The sequence below is a fragment of the Delphinapterus leucas genome, chromosome 19 (assembly GCF_059928025.1).
Source record: "Delphinapterus leucas isolate spDelLeu-1000000601 "Yukka" chromosome 19, BTC_Dleu_Yukka2, whole genome shotgun sequence".
Classification (NCBI taxonomy): domain Eukaryota; kingdom Metazoa; phylum Chordata; class Mammalia; order Artiodactyla; family Monodontidae; genus Delphinapterus; species Delphinapterus leucas.
In genome coordinates this window covers 18,486,042-18,504,010 of record NC_143147.1, presented here as the reverse complement: position 1 = coordinate 18,504,010, position 17,969 = coordinate 18,486,042, and the positions used below count along the sequence as shown (strand labels likewise).

At 41.4% G+C, this 17,969-nt stretch overlaps 1 protein-coding gene across 5 annotated transcripts in view; it reads right to left on the bottom strand.

Moving 5' to 3' along the window:
- ANKFY1 (ankyrin repeat and FYVE domain containing 1) overlaps positions 1–17,969 on the bottom strand; it is a 79,069-nt gene that overhangs the window by 31,565 nt on the left and 29,535 nt on the right. For 3 of the 5 annotated variants that reach the window (XM_089900573.1, XM_022595396.3, XM_089900575.1), the window contains 7 exons: positions 14,586–14,721; positions 10,020–10,143; positions 8,743–8,892; positions 7,062–7,227; positions 2,269–2,473; positions 931–999; positions 508–707 (listed from right to left, as the gene is read on the bottom strand). In XM_089900573.1, coding sequence (XP_089756699.1) covers positions 508–707; positions 931–999; positions 2,269–2,473; positions 7,062–7,227; positions 8,743–8,892; positions 10,020–10,143; positions 14,586–14,721 — 1,050 coding nt within the window. Of the gene's footprint in view, positions 1–507; positions 708–930; positions 1,000–2,268; positions 2,474–7,061; positions 7,228–8,742; positions 8,893–9,411; positions 9,508–10,019; positions 10,144–14,585; positions 14,722–17,969 lie in introns of those variants that run through there. The other 2 variants (XM_089900576.1, XM_089900577.1) reach the window with 2 other exon arrangements.

The following is a 17,969-nucleotide window of genomic DNA, read 5'->3' as shown; positions in this document are numbered from 1 at the left end:
TTTCTTTAACCAAAACAACGTATCTCAAAAGACTGAACACAGATGCAGATACTAGAAACCAGTCACTCTTCCAACTACATTTTGTTCTGAAAGTTATTCTTCATAAAAAAGTTATATGTCAACATAAAATTGTTTGTTGTTATTATAATTAATACATCTTTTAAAAATTTCTCAGTTTTAATTTCTAACATGGTAAATACCAAAGATATCCACTTAAACAAAAGCTCTTTGAGATATAATTTTTAAGAGGGTGAAAAGAGTTCTGAGACCAAAAAGACTGAAATTCACTGCATTAAATAAATAGAAGTGTTTCCGCTTAACGGACTTATCGAGTCTGGCTAGATTTTTGGAAGCACAAGATCAGGCTTTTTACTATGGTTAAAATTACGTACAAAATAATTCTCATAATAGCATGCCGTTCAGTTTTTAAATTTTTGGTAAAAACACTGACAACATTTCATGGGGTCTCCAGACTTGAGCATCAGCTCTTAGGGGTCTGTGTTTTACCTGTTATTGCATCAGGTGCATTGGTGTTACTGCCACGCTGAATGAGTCTGGCTGCAAAGCTATTTTCATCAAATGAAGTCCCATTTACCACAGGGAGGTCTTCAAAGGGATTTACGGACTGGTCGGAAGACATAGTGATGTACTGCACGGCAAGCCACAGAGCTGTGCTGCCCTCATGGTCTTTCAGCTCTAAATCTAATCTGGAATGAGGAAGCAATGTGAATAGCAAGTAAAATCATCTTCTGACACTCTGTACTGTCAACAGCCTCATTCTTTCTCTTTGTACTTTATGAATGACAATTTTTTATTTTACTTTTACTTATTAAAATGGATAATGCTAAAAGACATTTTATGAGAATCATTTTTCACTCACAATCCCACCCTCACAACTGCTTTTTCATTTCTCCATGTCTCCCTACGTACTGTTTACACTGCAGCAACTGGTTGAACACGTATTCATTCCTGGCCATGATGGACAAGTGTAAGGGAGACCTACAGGATGAAGAAGAGGTGTCAATTCAGGACAGGCCCAGTTCAGGACTACTCACAGCAGGAGGCAACTAGAATCCACAAGAAATTCCCCATTTCTGCCAGAGTTTCTTTTTCTATCCTGACAAACAGTTTTCCAAAACCATGACCAAGTATCAAAGGATGAAACTGGATTTGAGTATATGTTACAATTTATTCAAGTAGCCAAAAGAACAAGAATCAATAAAAGGAAGAGATATAAAATACTCTTCAATTAAATACTGACCCTCATTGAATGTATATGTACTCATGTTTTTAAAACAAATAAAACAGTAGTTTCTGCCACAGGTATGCCTACTTTTCCCTACATATCCTCCACAATTCTGAACAGAAATTTTTTTCTTCCCATAATTCTCTGTTATACTCAAACACATTATGAGTGGCAACGATAGGAATTGATTAACCACTCTTCACTGCTTTTATTTAGCCCTCATGTGCCCTGAGGAAGATGGCCACCACAGAGCACAGGGACTCCCAGGCTGGTATCTATCTCAGAAGTACAGAATGCCAGAATTTATTACACTTGGGGGAAAAAGATTAAGGAATCACAAGAAAAAAAGGAATCCAATTATTTTGGGAAATAAGGTAATTATGACATTATACTGAGTTCATGGAGATCCACCTTATTTAAGTACCTTACTCATCACACAAATCTATTTTCCTATTCTGACAATCTCACAGTTATTTTTTGACAGGGTTTTTTAAAGGGATAAAAAACTGAGCTGCTATGGTAAGAAGTGGGTCCCCCTAGTGCTGGTGATTCAGGTGGCTTAACTCCCTTCAATGCCTCACACACTGCTGTCCCAGAGATAAGCAGCCCGTTCTCAGATTCTAAACCACAGGGAATCCTCAACCAAATATTTCCGGGAAGGGGCAAAAGGAACATGACAACGACTATCAGTATGCTGTGGAAGATGGCAAGCTGTGTGGACAGAGCTGTCTAAAGCAGAGGTACTTACAAGAAGGTGGAAATGGAGTTTTGTGGAGATGACAGAAACTGCTTAAAGATCCAAGGACCTCAGTTACCCAGGATGGAAATGGTTTCCCCAAATGCCTCTGGCCTTAGTCATCTCCCTCATTTGCAAAACGAATCAATGTTTGTAACTTCCATAAAATTCAGAGTGAATAATGCTGAACTAAAAAACATGAAGTCCCCGCCTGCCAGTTATGTGCCACCATAAAATAACATTCTGGGAACTGTGCTCAGAGCAGGTGATCTGCTCTCCGACTTACCTGCCCTTGCTGTCCTGCATGTTGGGGTTGGCGCCAGCCTGCAGGAGGGCCTCTGCAATCTGTGCCATCTCGGACATCACATCTGCTGAGTGTTTTTTTGAACTGTACGATGCTACAAGGTGCAACGGTGTCTCCTGGGCACCCAACGTAGCAGCATTGACAAGGGCCCCATTCTTAATGAGGAAAGTGGCAGCAAAGAGATCTCCTTGAAAGGAAACAACAGAAGAAATGGTCACACACGACAACACTCAGGGCAAGCTTTTCTGACCAATGCTTCCTCAAAAAGGTACCAGTCAGTAACCGTAGACAAAGAAGATTTCATCATTGAGATCATGGACTTACATACTCAAATTGAACTTCTGATGACCTCTTGTCATCTGTCCTGACCCCTCGCTTCAATATCACTCCACAATTTTAAGCATACCAGGCTTCTATCCTTCAAAGGTCATTAACTCTCATAAAGGGTTCCGAGATTCCTCCACAACGCAATTTATCTCCCTCTCTCATTCTTGACCACGGTCTATACCTAAGCAATACTTACCTCTAACCCGCTATGCTTGCAGTGGCTCTTGCAAAGGCACTTATGAGAAGTTTTCCTTTATATCTTGCAATACCGTTTCATCTTCTTCAACCATACTTCTGCTATCTGAATATCGAGAACGGGGCTTAGGATTTCAGGAGTGGCAAAGCTCTCAAGTCTGTTAGCTGTATTCCTGTATTATTCATCTGAATAATATGAGTTTCATCTAATCTTCAGTAGACATGGAATTTCAAAATCAACTGGTTTTCGATATTTCCCATCTGCTCTATTCGTTCTTCCAAGGGACCATCTTGCTGGAGAGTGTGAGCTCTGGCACTGACGTGGCTAGGCCACCACAGCCCCTCATATCCTGATTGGTCCATGTCTGATTTATTTTTGTATCTACCACTGTCTTATCCAAAACAGGCACCAGGGAAATGTTTGGGAAGAAAATGGATTGACTGGTTGAAGTTATAAGGTTCCACTTTAACAGAATGGCTCTAATTCCAATCAATTATGATTTTGGGTAACTTAAGAGTCCTCTAACCAGACGCTTCTGAAATCTTTTCATTCTTCTGTCCCCGATTTTTTTCTTGGGGGGTAGGGGAAGATACAATCTTTACCAGCATCGTGGGCAAAGGACCAAAGCTTAGATTTCTTTACAAAAAGATGTCGGTAGATCTCTGAAAGCAGCAGGTAACATGCATATCAGGGATTAGTCTGGGTCAGGCCTTTGCTGTCCATATGTACAAAGACATACTAGGGTTCTCAGTAGGGCCCTAATGTGTAATATGAACAAACCCCACAGAGATTCAGTCTAGGAGAGAATATGTAAAAACAATACATTAGCAATAGAATAAAATATCCTAGAGAAAGTCACTTACATTCTGGAAGTGGAAAGAAAATTTAGAATTATGAGGACAGAGAGCCTTAAAATGACAAATCTGATAAATAAAGTACTGGGGGAGAGGTGAAATGTGGTTTCATTATCTTTAAGCTTGGCATATATTCCAAACTAAGTAGTAAACAGATAGTAAAGCTAAAATATGTCAATAAAAAACTTATAATACACTATACACACAGAAGATAAACTGGGCAATACTGCACACAAAAATAAGGGTGCAGATCAATGGTTGGATTCAGATGGATGGCATAATAAAAGAACTTTTTATATCTTAAGCCCTCTTGAAAAGAATCATAGGGCTTCCCTGATGGCGCAGTGGATGAGAGTCCGCCTACCGATGCAGGGGACACAGGTTAGTGCCCTGGTCCGGGAAGATCCCACATGCCGCGGAGCAGCTAGGCCCGTGAGCCATGGCCGCTGAGCCTGCGCGTCTGGAGCCTGTGCTCCACAATGGGAGAGGCCAAAACAGTGAGAGGCCTGCGTACCGCAAAAAAAAAAAAAAAAAAAAAAAGTATCATAGCTTTTAGATTAGATTTACTTTATTCATAAGCACCGAAGTGTTTTTTTTTTTAACTTACACAAATATACATACATACAGTATATGCACCCTACACAAAAAGTTATTTAGGAATTATTGGCAACTGAAAATTGATGATGTTTTACATTAACAGAAAGTCAGCCCATGGATATACAGCCGAGAGGAAATAGACAACTGACATCGAAAAAGCAGAACAAAGGGAGGGAACAGAAAATGCCCAAAACACCATTTATAAAGTTTCTGTCGATAAGAAAACTTCTAATACATTTTAGAACGATTTCCATCAAAAACCGTTAAAGCAAAAACTGTTTGGTGCTTAACAGTTCCAATTACTTCATCACTTCACTCCCTGAAACTGCCAAGTAAATGTATAATGACTTGTCCACATAAAAATATTCCTAAGAATGTAGTTAACGTTTAAAAGAAATCCACACACAATTTTTCTTTCAGCAAAGCTCCCTGACTGGTTTCATTCAGGGACCAGGCAGTAACTTTCATTATTTAATTAACAAAAGCTGTAACTCATGCTGCGCCAGTTGGTGGCGTCCTCTGCAAACCTCCTGCGGACAGTTAGATAGGAGGACGCCGCTTAAGAGACCCACTGATTGATGTCGGTCATCAAGGATAATAAGCACAAGGAGACTGTTTTAAAAAGCGAGGATTCATCTTCTTGCCCAGATCCAGCTGATCAGAGGAGGTGGCACCCCTCTGGTCACGTGTATCTCCTGTGGACTCACCCACAGACGCTCTCGATACAAACTGACGGGAACACCTGCTTATTAGGGGGATCAGCGAGTCTTCTGGTTAGAGAGCCTAACGTGTGTCCACAACCAGACCTAAGCCTCATATATTAAGGATCTTCACTCCTATTACAATGAACGCAAAGTAAGGTTAACAGTTAAATTTCAGGTATATTACTCAATTTAATCATTTGGGCAGGTCAACGGACTGACAGCTCAAGGTGAAGAAGGAAAAGGTGAAAAAAATTCCTACAGAAATTGAAGCTGGTCGTGGCACTGCAACACAGGGGCAAGGTAAGAGCTGCAGGCTGACCCTACCACATGGTAGTCACTGGGCTAGGTGTGCTACTAACCTGTCTCTCAACAACCAGTAAAGCAGGTTCCTCACCTTACAGGTGAGGAAAAGGAGACTCAAGAATGGTTAAGTGACTTGTCCAAGGCCACAGAGTAAGTGGATGAGCCAGGATTCCCAGCTTGGTACATCCAGGCTCCAATGCCAATACTCCGTGCTCCACACCAGGCCACACTGCCACGTTCAACAATCAAGTTTACCATGCCCACACTGCAGCCCACGTGCTTGCAAGCAACTAATAAACTCAGAGCAGAAGATTAAATCGTCTGCAAACAAGCACCATAAATGCACCACCAATTCTTGGCAATTCTTGTAACTAAGCAATCATCAAAATATTTAGTAACTCATCAAAGATGTTTTTTCATCATACATAAGAATTTAAGTCCTTAAGAGGAAAGAGACATAATTCTGAGATTGTTTTTTTAGTAACAAGTTTATTTGTTTCCAAAATAAACATTTCAGACACTAAACAGTATGGGAAAGAATAGTTCCTGATGTGGTGGAAACTTTCCCCACTGAACACACATCCAGTGCTCAGCACCCAATGGCTTTGCACAGTGTGGAGGGGTGCTTGGGAAAAATGCATCTGCTCTTGACACTGACATACTCTAAGGATTTCCTTCCCAATGATGAACAAAATTTTCCTCTCCATCAGCCAGCATGCTTAACACTCTAATGCACGACTTAGAGGGATATTTATATTAAAGCCTATGCCCAAAAAGGGCAAAGCCACAGCTGCAACAGGACCTTATTTGAAGTAACTACATTCCACCAACTAGGAGCAACTTGTGAATGGGAAAAATGTGGCAGAGACAATAACAGTATAATAATGCACAACTGGAAGGTTAAACATACATGATTAAGATATGGGGAAACCATTACACGTATTCTGTTTTTGATGTCCACATGTAAACAAAAAAGTGGCCACAGCCAAGTACTTCAATCAAGTCATCTATCCCCCTACAAAATGAAGGCTTTGAGACATTTGAAAGGTTTCTTTCCATACTGGAACTCTACCCCTATATAGCTTTTCACTCTGTCAAAAAAATAACTACTGCAAAGTAGAGTCAGGCAGGATCCATTTGGGACTTAAGAATTATTAAGGCCATGGGAAAAGCAAAAGACTAGTACTTGTTTCCCTTTAATTCAATAAGGTGAAAATGCTTTGATCGTAATTCTATCATTTACATAGCTTCCCACTACTAATGACAATGTACTCAAACACAGCTACAATTTCAAATAACTTCCCAAGAACAAAATGAAACTTTATCACTTTGTCATGATCTATGAGAAGTCTATTCTGTAAAAGTGAAAACTCTGAATCCAAGAATATGTTTAAATATTCGTGTTCTTGATACTTTCCCTCTCTTACAGTAACTGATACAAGTAAAGTCTTCCTAGCACAATTTCTGGAGAAAGTGATGTATTGAATAAGCAAATAACACATCAATTGCTTACAAGTAAAAGGTACTTTTTCTATAAGTACCATCTTTCTAGCCTTCTTCTGGGGCTCCTGCTGACACTCTGAAGAGCCTAACCAAGAAGGCATAAGGCAATAGCTCTTCCATCTCTCTTCTGACCCACTGATCACAAATTCTAAATCATGTAGCCTGCAAGTACAGACTCAAGAAGCCTTTGAGAATCTGTGGAACAGGAACAGGGTCAGAGGGTCTTCAAAAGTTACCTGGATAAAGGTAAAATTGCCCACTGCAGAAAATATAAAATATGCTTCTTCCTACCTCTTTGGATGCCTTTATGTAACAAGCTCCAGCCATTCTTGTCCACCATGTCCACGTCAGCTTTGTGACTAACCAGAGTGGTGGCGATACTCTCTAGTCGTCGTGAAAGGGCTAGATCTAAAGCAAGATCTCCGTTATGATCCAACTCATTCAGCTTCCCAGGGAGCTGCACAGAGAAATTTGTAAATCAGCACCCATCCAGTAGAGAATACAACTAAATCTCTCACACTTTGACTCTTAAAAATCATCTCACACAAATGTCAAATTTTAGTCCTATAACTTACTATATCTTACTCTCCAAATTCAACTGAATTCACAAACTTCTCTCAGGCCTCCTCAGGACTCATGCCTTTCAGGGAGCCCAGGACTAACGGGGATCACAGAGCAGGTGCAAACACCATGGAAGACAGTACAAGGGGGAAATGCAGACAATGCTGTAGGAACACAAGTGTCAGGACAGAGGTTCAGAGAGCCTGATGGGAAACAGCTCACATTTTCACAAAAGACTGTGGCTTAACTATCTAATTCCTCCTAGCAGTTTAATGCCTCCCCCACACCCTGGACACCCAGGATAAAACACACGACACAGCCATCCGTCAAGAGCAGCTACATTTCTTCTAAGGCGGTGCAGTAAGCAGAACGACAGCCCCAAAGATGTCCACGTCCTAACCCCCCGAACCTGTGACTATGTCACCTCACACAATGAAAGGCACTTGGCAGACGTGATTACGGCTGAGGACCCTGAGATGGGGAGAGTGTCCCTGGACTATCCAGGAGGGCCCAATCTATCTAATCCCATGAGTCCTTAAAAGTGAAAGAGGGAAGCAGAAGAGTAGGTCAGACAGTTGTGACACGAGAAAGACTTGATTTGCCACTATTGGCTTTGAAGACAGAGGAAGGGGGCCACAGGCTAAGGAAATGTGGTGGCCTCTAGAAGCTGAGAATGGCCCTGACTCAGCTGATAGCCAGAAGAAAATGGGGATGTTGGTCCTATAATCACAAGGAACTGAATTCTGCCAACAACCCAAACAAGCAGGCTTCCCTAGAGCCTCCAGAAAGGAACACAGCCTGCCAACACCTTGACTTCTAGATGGGTGATGCCTGTACTGGACTTCCAAGCTACAAAACTATAAGATAATAAATTTGTGTTGTTTTAAGCCACTAGGTTTGTGGTAATTTCTTACAGTAGCAAAAGAAAAACGAAAGCAGATTTTGGTACCTGGAAGTTAAGTACTGCTGTAGCAACTATCTAAAAATGTGGGTGTGCCTTTGGAAGTGGGCAATGGGCAGAGGCTGGGGGAATACTGAGAAGCATGACAGGATGAGCTCAGGCTGCCTTGGACAAACTACTAGTAGAAATATGTACATTAAAGACTGTGCCAGACGGGCTTCCCTGGTGGCGCAGTGGTTGAGAGTCCGCCTGCCGATGCAGGGCACACGGGTTCGTGCCCCGGCCCGGGAAGATCCCACGCGCCGCGGAGCGGCTGGGCCCGTGAGCCATGGCCGCTGAGCCTGCGCGTCCGGAGGCTGTGCTCCGCAACGGGAGAGGCCACAACAGTGAGAGGCCTGCGTACCACAAAAAAAAAAAAAAAAAAAGACTGTGCCAGCAATGGCTCAGAGAAAGTGAGGAGCACTGTAGAGAAGAACAAGAGAAGTATAGTTTGGGGAAAAGGTACAGTACCTGTGAATCCATTTCAATTAGATAAAGGAAGACCACATCTTCTCTCTCCACTTTGATAGCTTTATGTAATGGGTACTCAGTCTTGGACTTGATCATTTTGTATAACAACTGAGCACTCATGCTGCTGAAGTCCTCCTTTCGTAAGTCATCCTAAGGATTAAAAAGACAGTGAAAAGCAGAACAGATTCAACATATCAACAGTAACGACAACTGACATTTCTTAAGAAGCCCTTGGAATGTGTCTGGCCCTATTTTAAAGGGCTTAACATTTCCCAACTCATTTAATCCTCACGAAAACCCTATGAGGTAGGTACTATTATTATCCCCATTCACAGATGAAGAGTGTAAAGCATAAAGAGGCTAATTAGTGTGCCCAGCTCGCACAATGAGTGAACGGCCAAACCGGGATCTGGAGCCCAGAGGCCCACCTGCCGAGCGAGGACTCTTCACCACAGCACCGCCCTGCCTCTGGGTGAGACGGTAAAGCACAGGCAACACGGACACTCCACAAGGACGAAGTCACAAGGAGCCCTCCCTGTGAGAACAGAGTCCTCCCCTTCAACCCCACACAGGAGACAGGTACAGAATTAGTCAGAACTTCCACAAACAACTCAGTCCACTGAGTCACCATCGCTCTCTACTGTTGCAGATCTCTAAGTTTCTACCTACTTTAGCAGAAAGGTTACCGTTCCTGTTTCAATTCTTTAAAATCCAGTTCTTTAAGACACTTTTTCTCATGCTGTTGAGTACCGATCAATTCGCAGAAACTAGGTTATAAACATAGCCCTAGCCATGATTTTCTGAAAAACAGACAACAACAAAGAAATGCAAGACCTGTCTTTATGATGAAAGCTACCTAAGAAGGGCATATGTAAATTTAACAACGCCCTCCACACGACGAGAAGGCAGGGAAAGCCCGGAAGGGGTGCTGCCGAGCATGAACACGGCAGGCCTGCTGGCCCTACAGCAGCGCCCGCTCCTGGGGCTCAGCTGCCACTCCTGCAGATGGAGGGTAAAGCAGGCCTGTGTCCCTCCGTTCCAAGCCTGCTTCTTGACCTGAGCTATCTTCTGCTCCTCTACTCCGAAATCAGAACTATGAGACTTTTAGAGCCCAAAGGAATCTCACAGATCATCTAGTGCGACTACTTAGCCTTCAATTTTGTTGTAAGAGGAAGTGAGGGGCCAGAGAGGCATCTTTCTATGGAGCCAGGTCCCAAGCCCCAGTCTTCTGACTTCCAGTGAAGGCGCTTCTCCACACCTCTCAGTCTCACACTCACCCAATGACTTGCAATAATTTCTGCACAGTAGTTCATCAGCGTGCTGGCATTCAGCTCCTCCGCAGTCTGATAGAAGCGGATACAGTTCCTGACATTCACCAGGGACATCACACCCTTCTCACATCTACGAGACAATTTTAATGATCAACAGTATTATTAGGACCAATTTATTCATAAACAAACAAACCAAAGCAATAATATGTGTACTGCCTGGCCATGTCCAATAGCACTAAAGTCTAAGGTTTAAGCAAAGCAGCTACGAATGAATTGTAGCTGAGTTACTATATATATATATATATATATATATATATATATATAAATTTTTTTTTTTTTTTTTTTTTGCGGTACGCGGGCCTCTCACTGCTGTGGCCTCTCCCGTTGCAGAGCACAGGCTCCGGACGCGCAGGCTCAGCGGCCACGGCTCACGGGCCCAGCCGCTCCGCGGCATGCGGGATCTTCCCGGACCGGGGCACGAACCCGTGTCCCCTGCATCGGCAGGCGGACTCTCAACCACTGCGCCACCAGGGAAGCCCACTGTATTTTATAAGTCCTAGAATTTCATTATTATATTGCTCATTCTGGTCAGAACCAAAATAATCTGTAAATAAATATGTTAAGCTTAACTCCCCAACTGCCTTGAAAGTAATCACGTGAAGCTCGGTAATCATACCACACAGGCAATCGTAATATCAAACACGCAATGCACCAAATTCAGTCCTTTGATGTTTAATTGTATGGGACACGTTTGCAGTTCCCACAAGCATAACTCTGTCACGCAACCAGTGTGGCTTAGAAATCACTTCAAATATGAGGCTCTATGCCTCAATAAATGAACACCTCCTTAAAAGTCTTCCCCAAATGGTGATCTATATGGTATGTGAATTATAACTCAATAAAGCTGATTTTAGAAAGCCCACTTTAAAAATCTATCATGTATAGAAACAACTGAGTTAAGAGTCAAACTATAGTACACCAGACAGAGAAGAACTGGCTACAACGGATGTCCCATAGAGCCTGGTAACAACATGACAACAACAACAGCAACAATAACAAGACTCTCACAATCACTAAGAGAGCCCCAACTACGTCAGGGAAGAGAGGGCTGCATGCAGGCCTCTGGCAGCACAAAGCAGGCACACGCATGTCCTAGCCTAGAAGATGTAGCACTGGGAAGGCCCACACTTCCACTGCCCCAGAATTCCTGGAAACCTTGGTGGGTCTCCACAGCACAGGGCCCGGGGGAAGGAGGCAGGTGACACGGCCCTCCCATCTCCTTTGCCTGAACATCTCCCTACAAATCAGGCTCACCTCCGAGGGCAGTCGAGAGGCCTAATGTGGCGTCAGGCGCTCCCTGACCCCCACCGCTGCTTCCGTCCTCAGCTCCACAAAAACCAGTTCTGATCAAAGGGCAGCACACAGTGCTGAACGCAAAGTGAACCGTGAGGTGAGAAAGACCCGAGTTGAGGCCCACGGAATTTGAGGGGCCAAACTACACAAGCTCCCTGTGACCCCACCTCCTCCCCTGTGAGACATTACTCTATCTCAGAGGTTTAGGGGATCTCTGTGCGTTTTCCAAGATAAAGGAAAACTATGTAAACCTTGCACAGTCTGAGGTACATAGGAGGTATGCTTGCTTGGAAGCTGAGGTCCTTCTCAAGGAAGCTGCATAATTTAATAACTAATAAGAACTGGTTTCAGTACTACTATAAATAAGAATAACTGATTGGCTAGCGGATAACTCCCAATTCTAACAGGTGAGGTTTGGATACCAAGTGGAGAGTGGGAGATGAGGGAGGAGAGGAGGGAAGTCATGAGAAAGACATGGGAAGAAGGGGGAACAAACTTTCTAAACCTCACAAATGAGACCTTAGGCTAGGAGCAAGAATAATCGTGGAGTCATTTCTCCATCTGGCAGTAAATGCAGGCACCCATTTTATTCCAAGACCTGTGCTTAAGTGCTTTGTTTTTAAGCTACACAGCTTGGTGTGAAGAAGCATCTCCCCCAGGGCACTTTTAAATCAAATTGTCACAATATCTAGATAAGTTACTATAATAATGAATAACAATGTTCTATTTCTGAGCCTCTGCTGTCTGTACCACTAGTTTCCCCAAACTATTAGCAGACTGACAGCAATGTCTGAAGTTATTCTGACCCAGGCTATGAAATCAGAGCATTCCAGGAGAAAAGTCCTCTTTTCAGGTATGTGAAACTTTTACCACTTTTACAATGACAAATATCCTAATGTCCTAAAACATGGTGTGATCTCAGGGAGTACTGACTTTACAAAGCATTTTTACAGACAAATGCTGAGAGTCTGAAAATTCTATTCCCCTCCTTACCACTGCCAAAATACACTGTATCAAGATACTCAACTATGTTTCATGAAGACAGATGTTTTGTAACAACTGGCAGACACTTCATTTTCACTAAATTCTGGGATCCCCAGGGTGCCATTCACTATTTGGATAGCCTATAAATAGTAACTGACATGATTTACACAACTGAAGAACATGTAATTATATCTAAAAACTCAGATTCTCAGTTCATATCTTCTCTTTGAAAAGTAGCAAGGCAGACTAACTTTCCTCTAAAGGGATTTTGTTGCTGTTAATATACGTTTTTAATTTTAGAGTACAAAAAGGACACAGATGCACAAAAATGATAAACCTAATTTTTAAAGTACAAAGTCAAGCATATACTCAAGCGTCCCACAAACTCCTGTCTAGTTTTTTATCAATCCCGTGTATGAACATAAGGCAGAAAAATTACTGAAAGAATGAACAACAAAAGGTTAACAGTGGTTGAATTACAGACGATTTACTTTTTTCTTTATATCATTCTATACTTTCTAAATACCATGAACTGAATACGTAGTTAATAATCAGGAAAAAATTATATAAACTGTCAGTTGTTAGCATACACCATTAATTCTCTCCTTTTTTAAGAGTATTTTCCTGATAATGCTTATGCCCAAAACTTCCTTTTCATCAAACTGGTGATAGCATTCCCAAACCACCAAGACCCCTACATTACAAAAATGATCAACACCGGCTTCACATTTAACTGCACACATTTGTGTTGGGGCCCTTTCACTTACTATTTCAAATGTGTAATTTCTCCTGCAGACAGCAGTGGGCGCTCTGTGACCTTTCAAAAGCCAACAATTGAACCCGCTCCTGGGTCTCTTCCATCCCAGCCCTTAACAAAGCCATGACAGATAAACTTAATGCCTACATCCAACAATACAACATTGAGCATCTGGTCATGTTGACAGTTATGAAGCCTAATCAGTCAATAAACAACAAACATTCTAATTAAAGAATCCATTACACAGATTACAATTATCTAAACTACTCCAAACTGCAGGGCACTTTTATCAAAGCAATTTAATTTACAAGCAAGTTTGACAAGGTCAATGGGAGAAAGCTCAGGAAATCTGGGGGGGGAAAAGTAGATATAAATCACACTCAATCTAATTAAAATTACTCTCATTTCACTCTCAGATGATTCAAAAACTCACCCAAAGAAAGGCCCTGACAGTAAAGTTATCTTTGCTAACCTAATACTGTATGTACCCTACAAACCTTAGACCTGCTTGTTTGATTTTTTCTTTACTTATTGGATTTAGGTATTAAAATGCACTCAAGCCCACATCAATCACAGACAGTCAGGAGTAACCTGTGTACTTGTCTCATGTGGGGCCCAGTGGGCCATCTCAGGGGAAACATCAGCCTCATAAAGAAAACAGAACAAGCAGCTCTAGTAGCAAGGTCTCTCTTGACTCACTGAGGGCAACACAACAAGTGGAATCCCTCTTGATAGCTGAAACTACCTCTCCACCCACCCAGGAAAAAAGCCATTCCTTCACGCATGCAGAATACAAAAGATTACTAAGTGACATAAAAAGACGCTCCATCTACCAAGCTGACTACCAAGGGCCATATCTCCAACAAAAACTAAAGGGCATTTTGCTTGATATCGTCTGGTGAACGTTTTGTTTTCTGTTGTTATAAAGGCCAACTGGGGAGAGCAACAGAGAAAATGCAATATAAAAAACATAGGAGGCTATCTCCTTGGAACCTAAAAAGCAGTTAACAAATGAAGTGAGACCTCAGAAACACTATGAAACTTACTGAAGCAGATTCTCATGTACTAATTTAGTCATTAATGTGTTTCTAACAAGAGAATATGACCAAGAACTCCTTCTAAGTAGATATATCAGAAAGTAGAATAAAATGTCAAAAGGAAATGGTATAGGAGGGAAAGTTGAGGCGCTGGACATTGGATTATATTATTTCATATTCAGTTCATCAGTTCACACAGCTATGTAATCTCAGGTAACAAACCAGTGAAAGAACAGAGAATACCTAAAAGCTTTGGCAAAATTTAGCTTACAAGATAACACAAAGCAGGGGAGATAAAATTCTCTCCCCACTATTGCGTTTAAAAGAACACCTTGCAAAAGTTATTTACATTAGCAGAAGCAGCTGTTTTCCCAGAGCTTGGCATAATTAAAGCTCAGCCACCACCATCTGAGGTGCTTGAATATATCTGCTGTGACTTGCCTCTCCCTAAGGAGCTGTAGCTGAAACCGATTAGCTAGTTTCATCAGCTCAGTCAGGAACACATCATCTTCTCTGAACTCCAACTCATCCGTATAGATCCAGCGAAGCATTGTCATGGTCACCTCAGGGTTAGCATCTGGTTAAAGAAAGGAAGTAGAAAAACTTTGAAAACAAAGCACAGATGACATACTCAGGCCTTCTCGAGGACCCCTAAAAGTTGAGGATAATAAAGTAAATTCTGGTAGACCCCACTCAAAGAAATATCGCACAGCCATTAAAAATGGTAATTAAGCATTCTGGGTACCATCTGACTCCAGAAAAGTGTTAAAAATTCTGCACGGGGCAGCAGGTGGGGGAAATGAACCTATTAAAGATATAAGTCAGGGCTTCCCTGGTGGCGCAGTGATTGAGAGTCCGCCTGCCGATGCAGGGGACGCGGGTTCGTGCCCCTGTCCGGGAAGATCCCACGTGCCGCGGAGCGGCTGGGCCCGTGAGCCATGGCCGCTGGGTCTGCGCGTCCGGAGCCTGTGCTCCGCGACGGGAGAGGCCACAGCGGTGAGAGGCCCGCGTACCGCAAAAAAAAAAAAGATATAAGTCAAATAAACTGGAGGAAACTACTTTAAACATATGGCAAAGAGTTTACATTCTAATAAAAAGATCTTACAAATAAAAATGAGAAGATGGACACTCAATGGAAATATCAGCAATGGATATAAATAGGTAATTCACAAAGAAATAAAATGGCCAATAAACCTTACTGATAATTAAATATAAACTTAAACTAGAAAACTTTTTTTGTTTCTCAGACTAGCAAAGATTCTTAGAAGTGCATAACATTTTTTTTTTCCTTTGGCTGTGCTGCAGTGGAAGAGCAGAGTCTTAACCACTGGACTGCCAGGGAAGTGCATAATCTTTGACACAGCAATCATACATGTAGATTATTATCCTAAGAAAATAACTAAGCAAATACAGAGAAACATAAGATAGTCAATGCAGTATTATTTTTAATAATGAAAAACTGGAGCAAAACTCTTAAGAGAACTAATTAAATAAATTAGAGTATAAACTGGAAAATGTTGCATCAATTAAAATTATTTAGATCTATATTCAACATAAAGATATTCACTACATAGCAAGTAAAAAAACTACATAACTAAAAATACATGTATTAAATGATCTCACTTTTTGTTAGATATATTTGTCTGTGTATATATGTGTGTGTATACACATACATACATACACACACACACACACCCACACACACATACATAGTTTTGTGTCTGTCTTCCATCCAAGTACTAACCAAGTCCGACCCTACTTAACTTCCAAGATCAGACAAAATCGAAGACATTCTGGGTGGTATGACCACAGAAAGACTGTCCATCTGTCCGTCTGTCTATCTATTGAGAGACTGGAAAGATATACAGTAAAAGTATTGACCTGGAGGAATTTGTAACTAATTTTTCTTTTAGCTTCTTTTCTCCCTGATTTTTATTTAATGAACATGCATTACTTGTGTAGTTTTTTTAAGTTAAAATGCTTTACAGCAACTCGGGGAAATGCTTGAGATGAAAATCATAATGTAAAATATCTAAATTATGATTTCAACTAAAATCAACTCTTGGTTAATCAGAAGGTCAGTGATGGTCAGAGGATCACTCAAAAAATCATGGTCTACACACCCATAGTTCTCAACTGTGGGCCTGGGCTAACAGAATCAGCATCATCTGGGAAAGTGTGAGAAGGTCTTATTATCAGGCCCACCCTGATCTATTGAGTCAGAAACTATAAGAGTGAGGCCCAGCATTTGTGTTTTAACAAGTCCTTCATGGACTTTGATGCTTGCTAAGGTTTAAGAAACTATACTCAATTCTTGATTACCTAGGAAAGGTGGAACATGCAACAGCAACATCCCATTAACTTAGTAATTAGGCAACAACTGAATGGCTCTTACTAACCCCTCTCTTCCAACTCTAGTGGGGAGGAGAGGGTTGAAGACAGTAATGTCAAGTGAGTGAAACTGAAGGCCCCTGATTAACATGCAACCACATTAATTCACCATCACCCCCTTAAGTAGCCAGATAGTAAAAGGAGAAAAAAAAAAAGGTGTAATTGGCGGGGAAAAAAACAGTGAAAAATCATGCATCAAAATGCTAACAGTGATTAGGTTAAGGTCTATTTTTTTTTTCTTTTCTCTCTTACTTGCCGATGTAGTAATAATACTTTCGTAAACATCTTAAGAGAGAGAAAAACATTTTAAAATCAGATGAAAATCTAATTTGATTTCTTTAAACAATTTACTTGAAGAAGTACTTCAACTAAGCTGTCTAAGGTATACAAAGTAGATCTTGAAACAGTGAAGTTCTAAGCTAGCTTTGTAAACTGGGTTTAATGCCTCAGTAGTCTCTTAATGAAAAGAAAAAATATGTAGGCCATGCCATTTGTCCAGAGTCACCCAAAACGCCCAAACTGTGCACAGGCAGGCCTCACCTCACCGCACTTTGCAGATAGCGTATTTCACAAACCGAAGGTTTATGGCAACCCTGTGTTATCAGATGATGGTTCGGAACTTTTAGCCACAAGGTATTTTTAAATTAAGGTATGTACATTGTTTTTTTAGACATAATGGCAATGCACACTTAATAGGTTATGTGTAAACATAACATTTACATGCACTGGGAAAACAAAAAATTCATGTGACTCACTTTGTTACAATTTTTGCTCTTGATGGCAGTGGTCTGGGACTGAACCTGCAATATCCCCGAGGTCTGCCCGTATACCACTACTTGGCTCATACAGCCTTATCTTGGAAAGATAGCTTATTCCTAATGATGAGAGCATCCCCAACACCACAACCCTCAAATATCTTCTCTGTGGTAGTTTAATTTTGTTTTAAAATTTGGCTGGTTTCCTTTAATAACTCTTACCCCAATTGTCCAAATAAATTTGACCTGTACGGTTGATAAACCAAAATCTAGTTTTCTTAAAAACCACATCAGCAGGGACGTCCTGGAAGCCCTCAAAATTTCAAATAAAATAAGATCCAAGTGATCGCCAAACTTTCCCACTCCTGCCTTGACTCTTCCCTTAATCTCCAAAATAAACTGAGAATAGATCCATTTTGAGACTCAGGCTAAGCAGCCCGTGGTATAAGGTGGGCGGAGAACAATGAACCAGAAGGGTATGTGCTTCCAACTGTGTACTTTTAGGCAAGTGATTCAGTCTATCTGCTTCCAATCTGTGTAAGCAAGTGGCTATAAAAGTCAGATGACCCCATAAACCAGAAATTACCTTTAAAAAGATTAGACTCTGAGAAGTGAAACCAGTTGGCATCCATGACTTGCCTGATATATCTGCTGCTAGAAGCCGTCACCCCCTCATCAG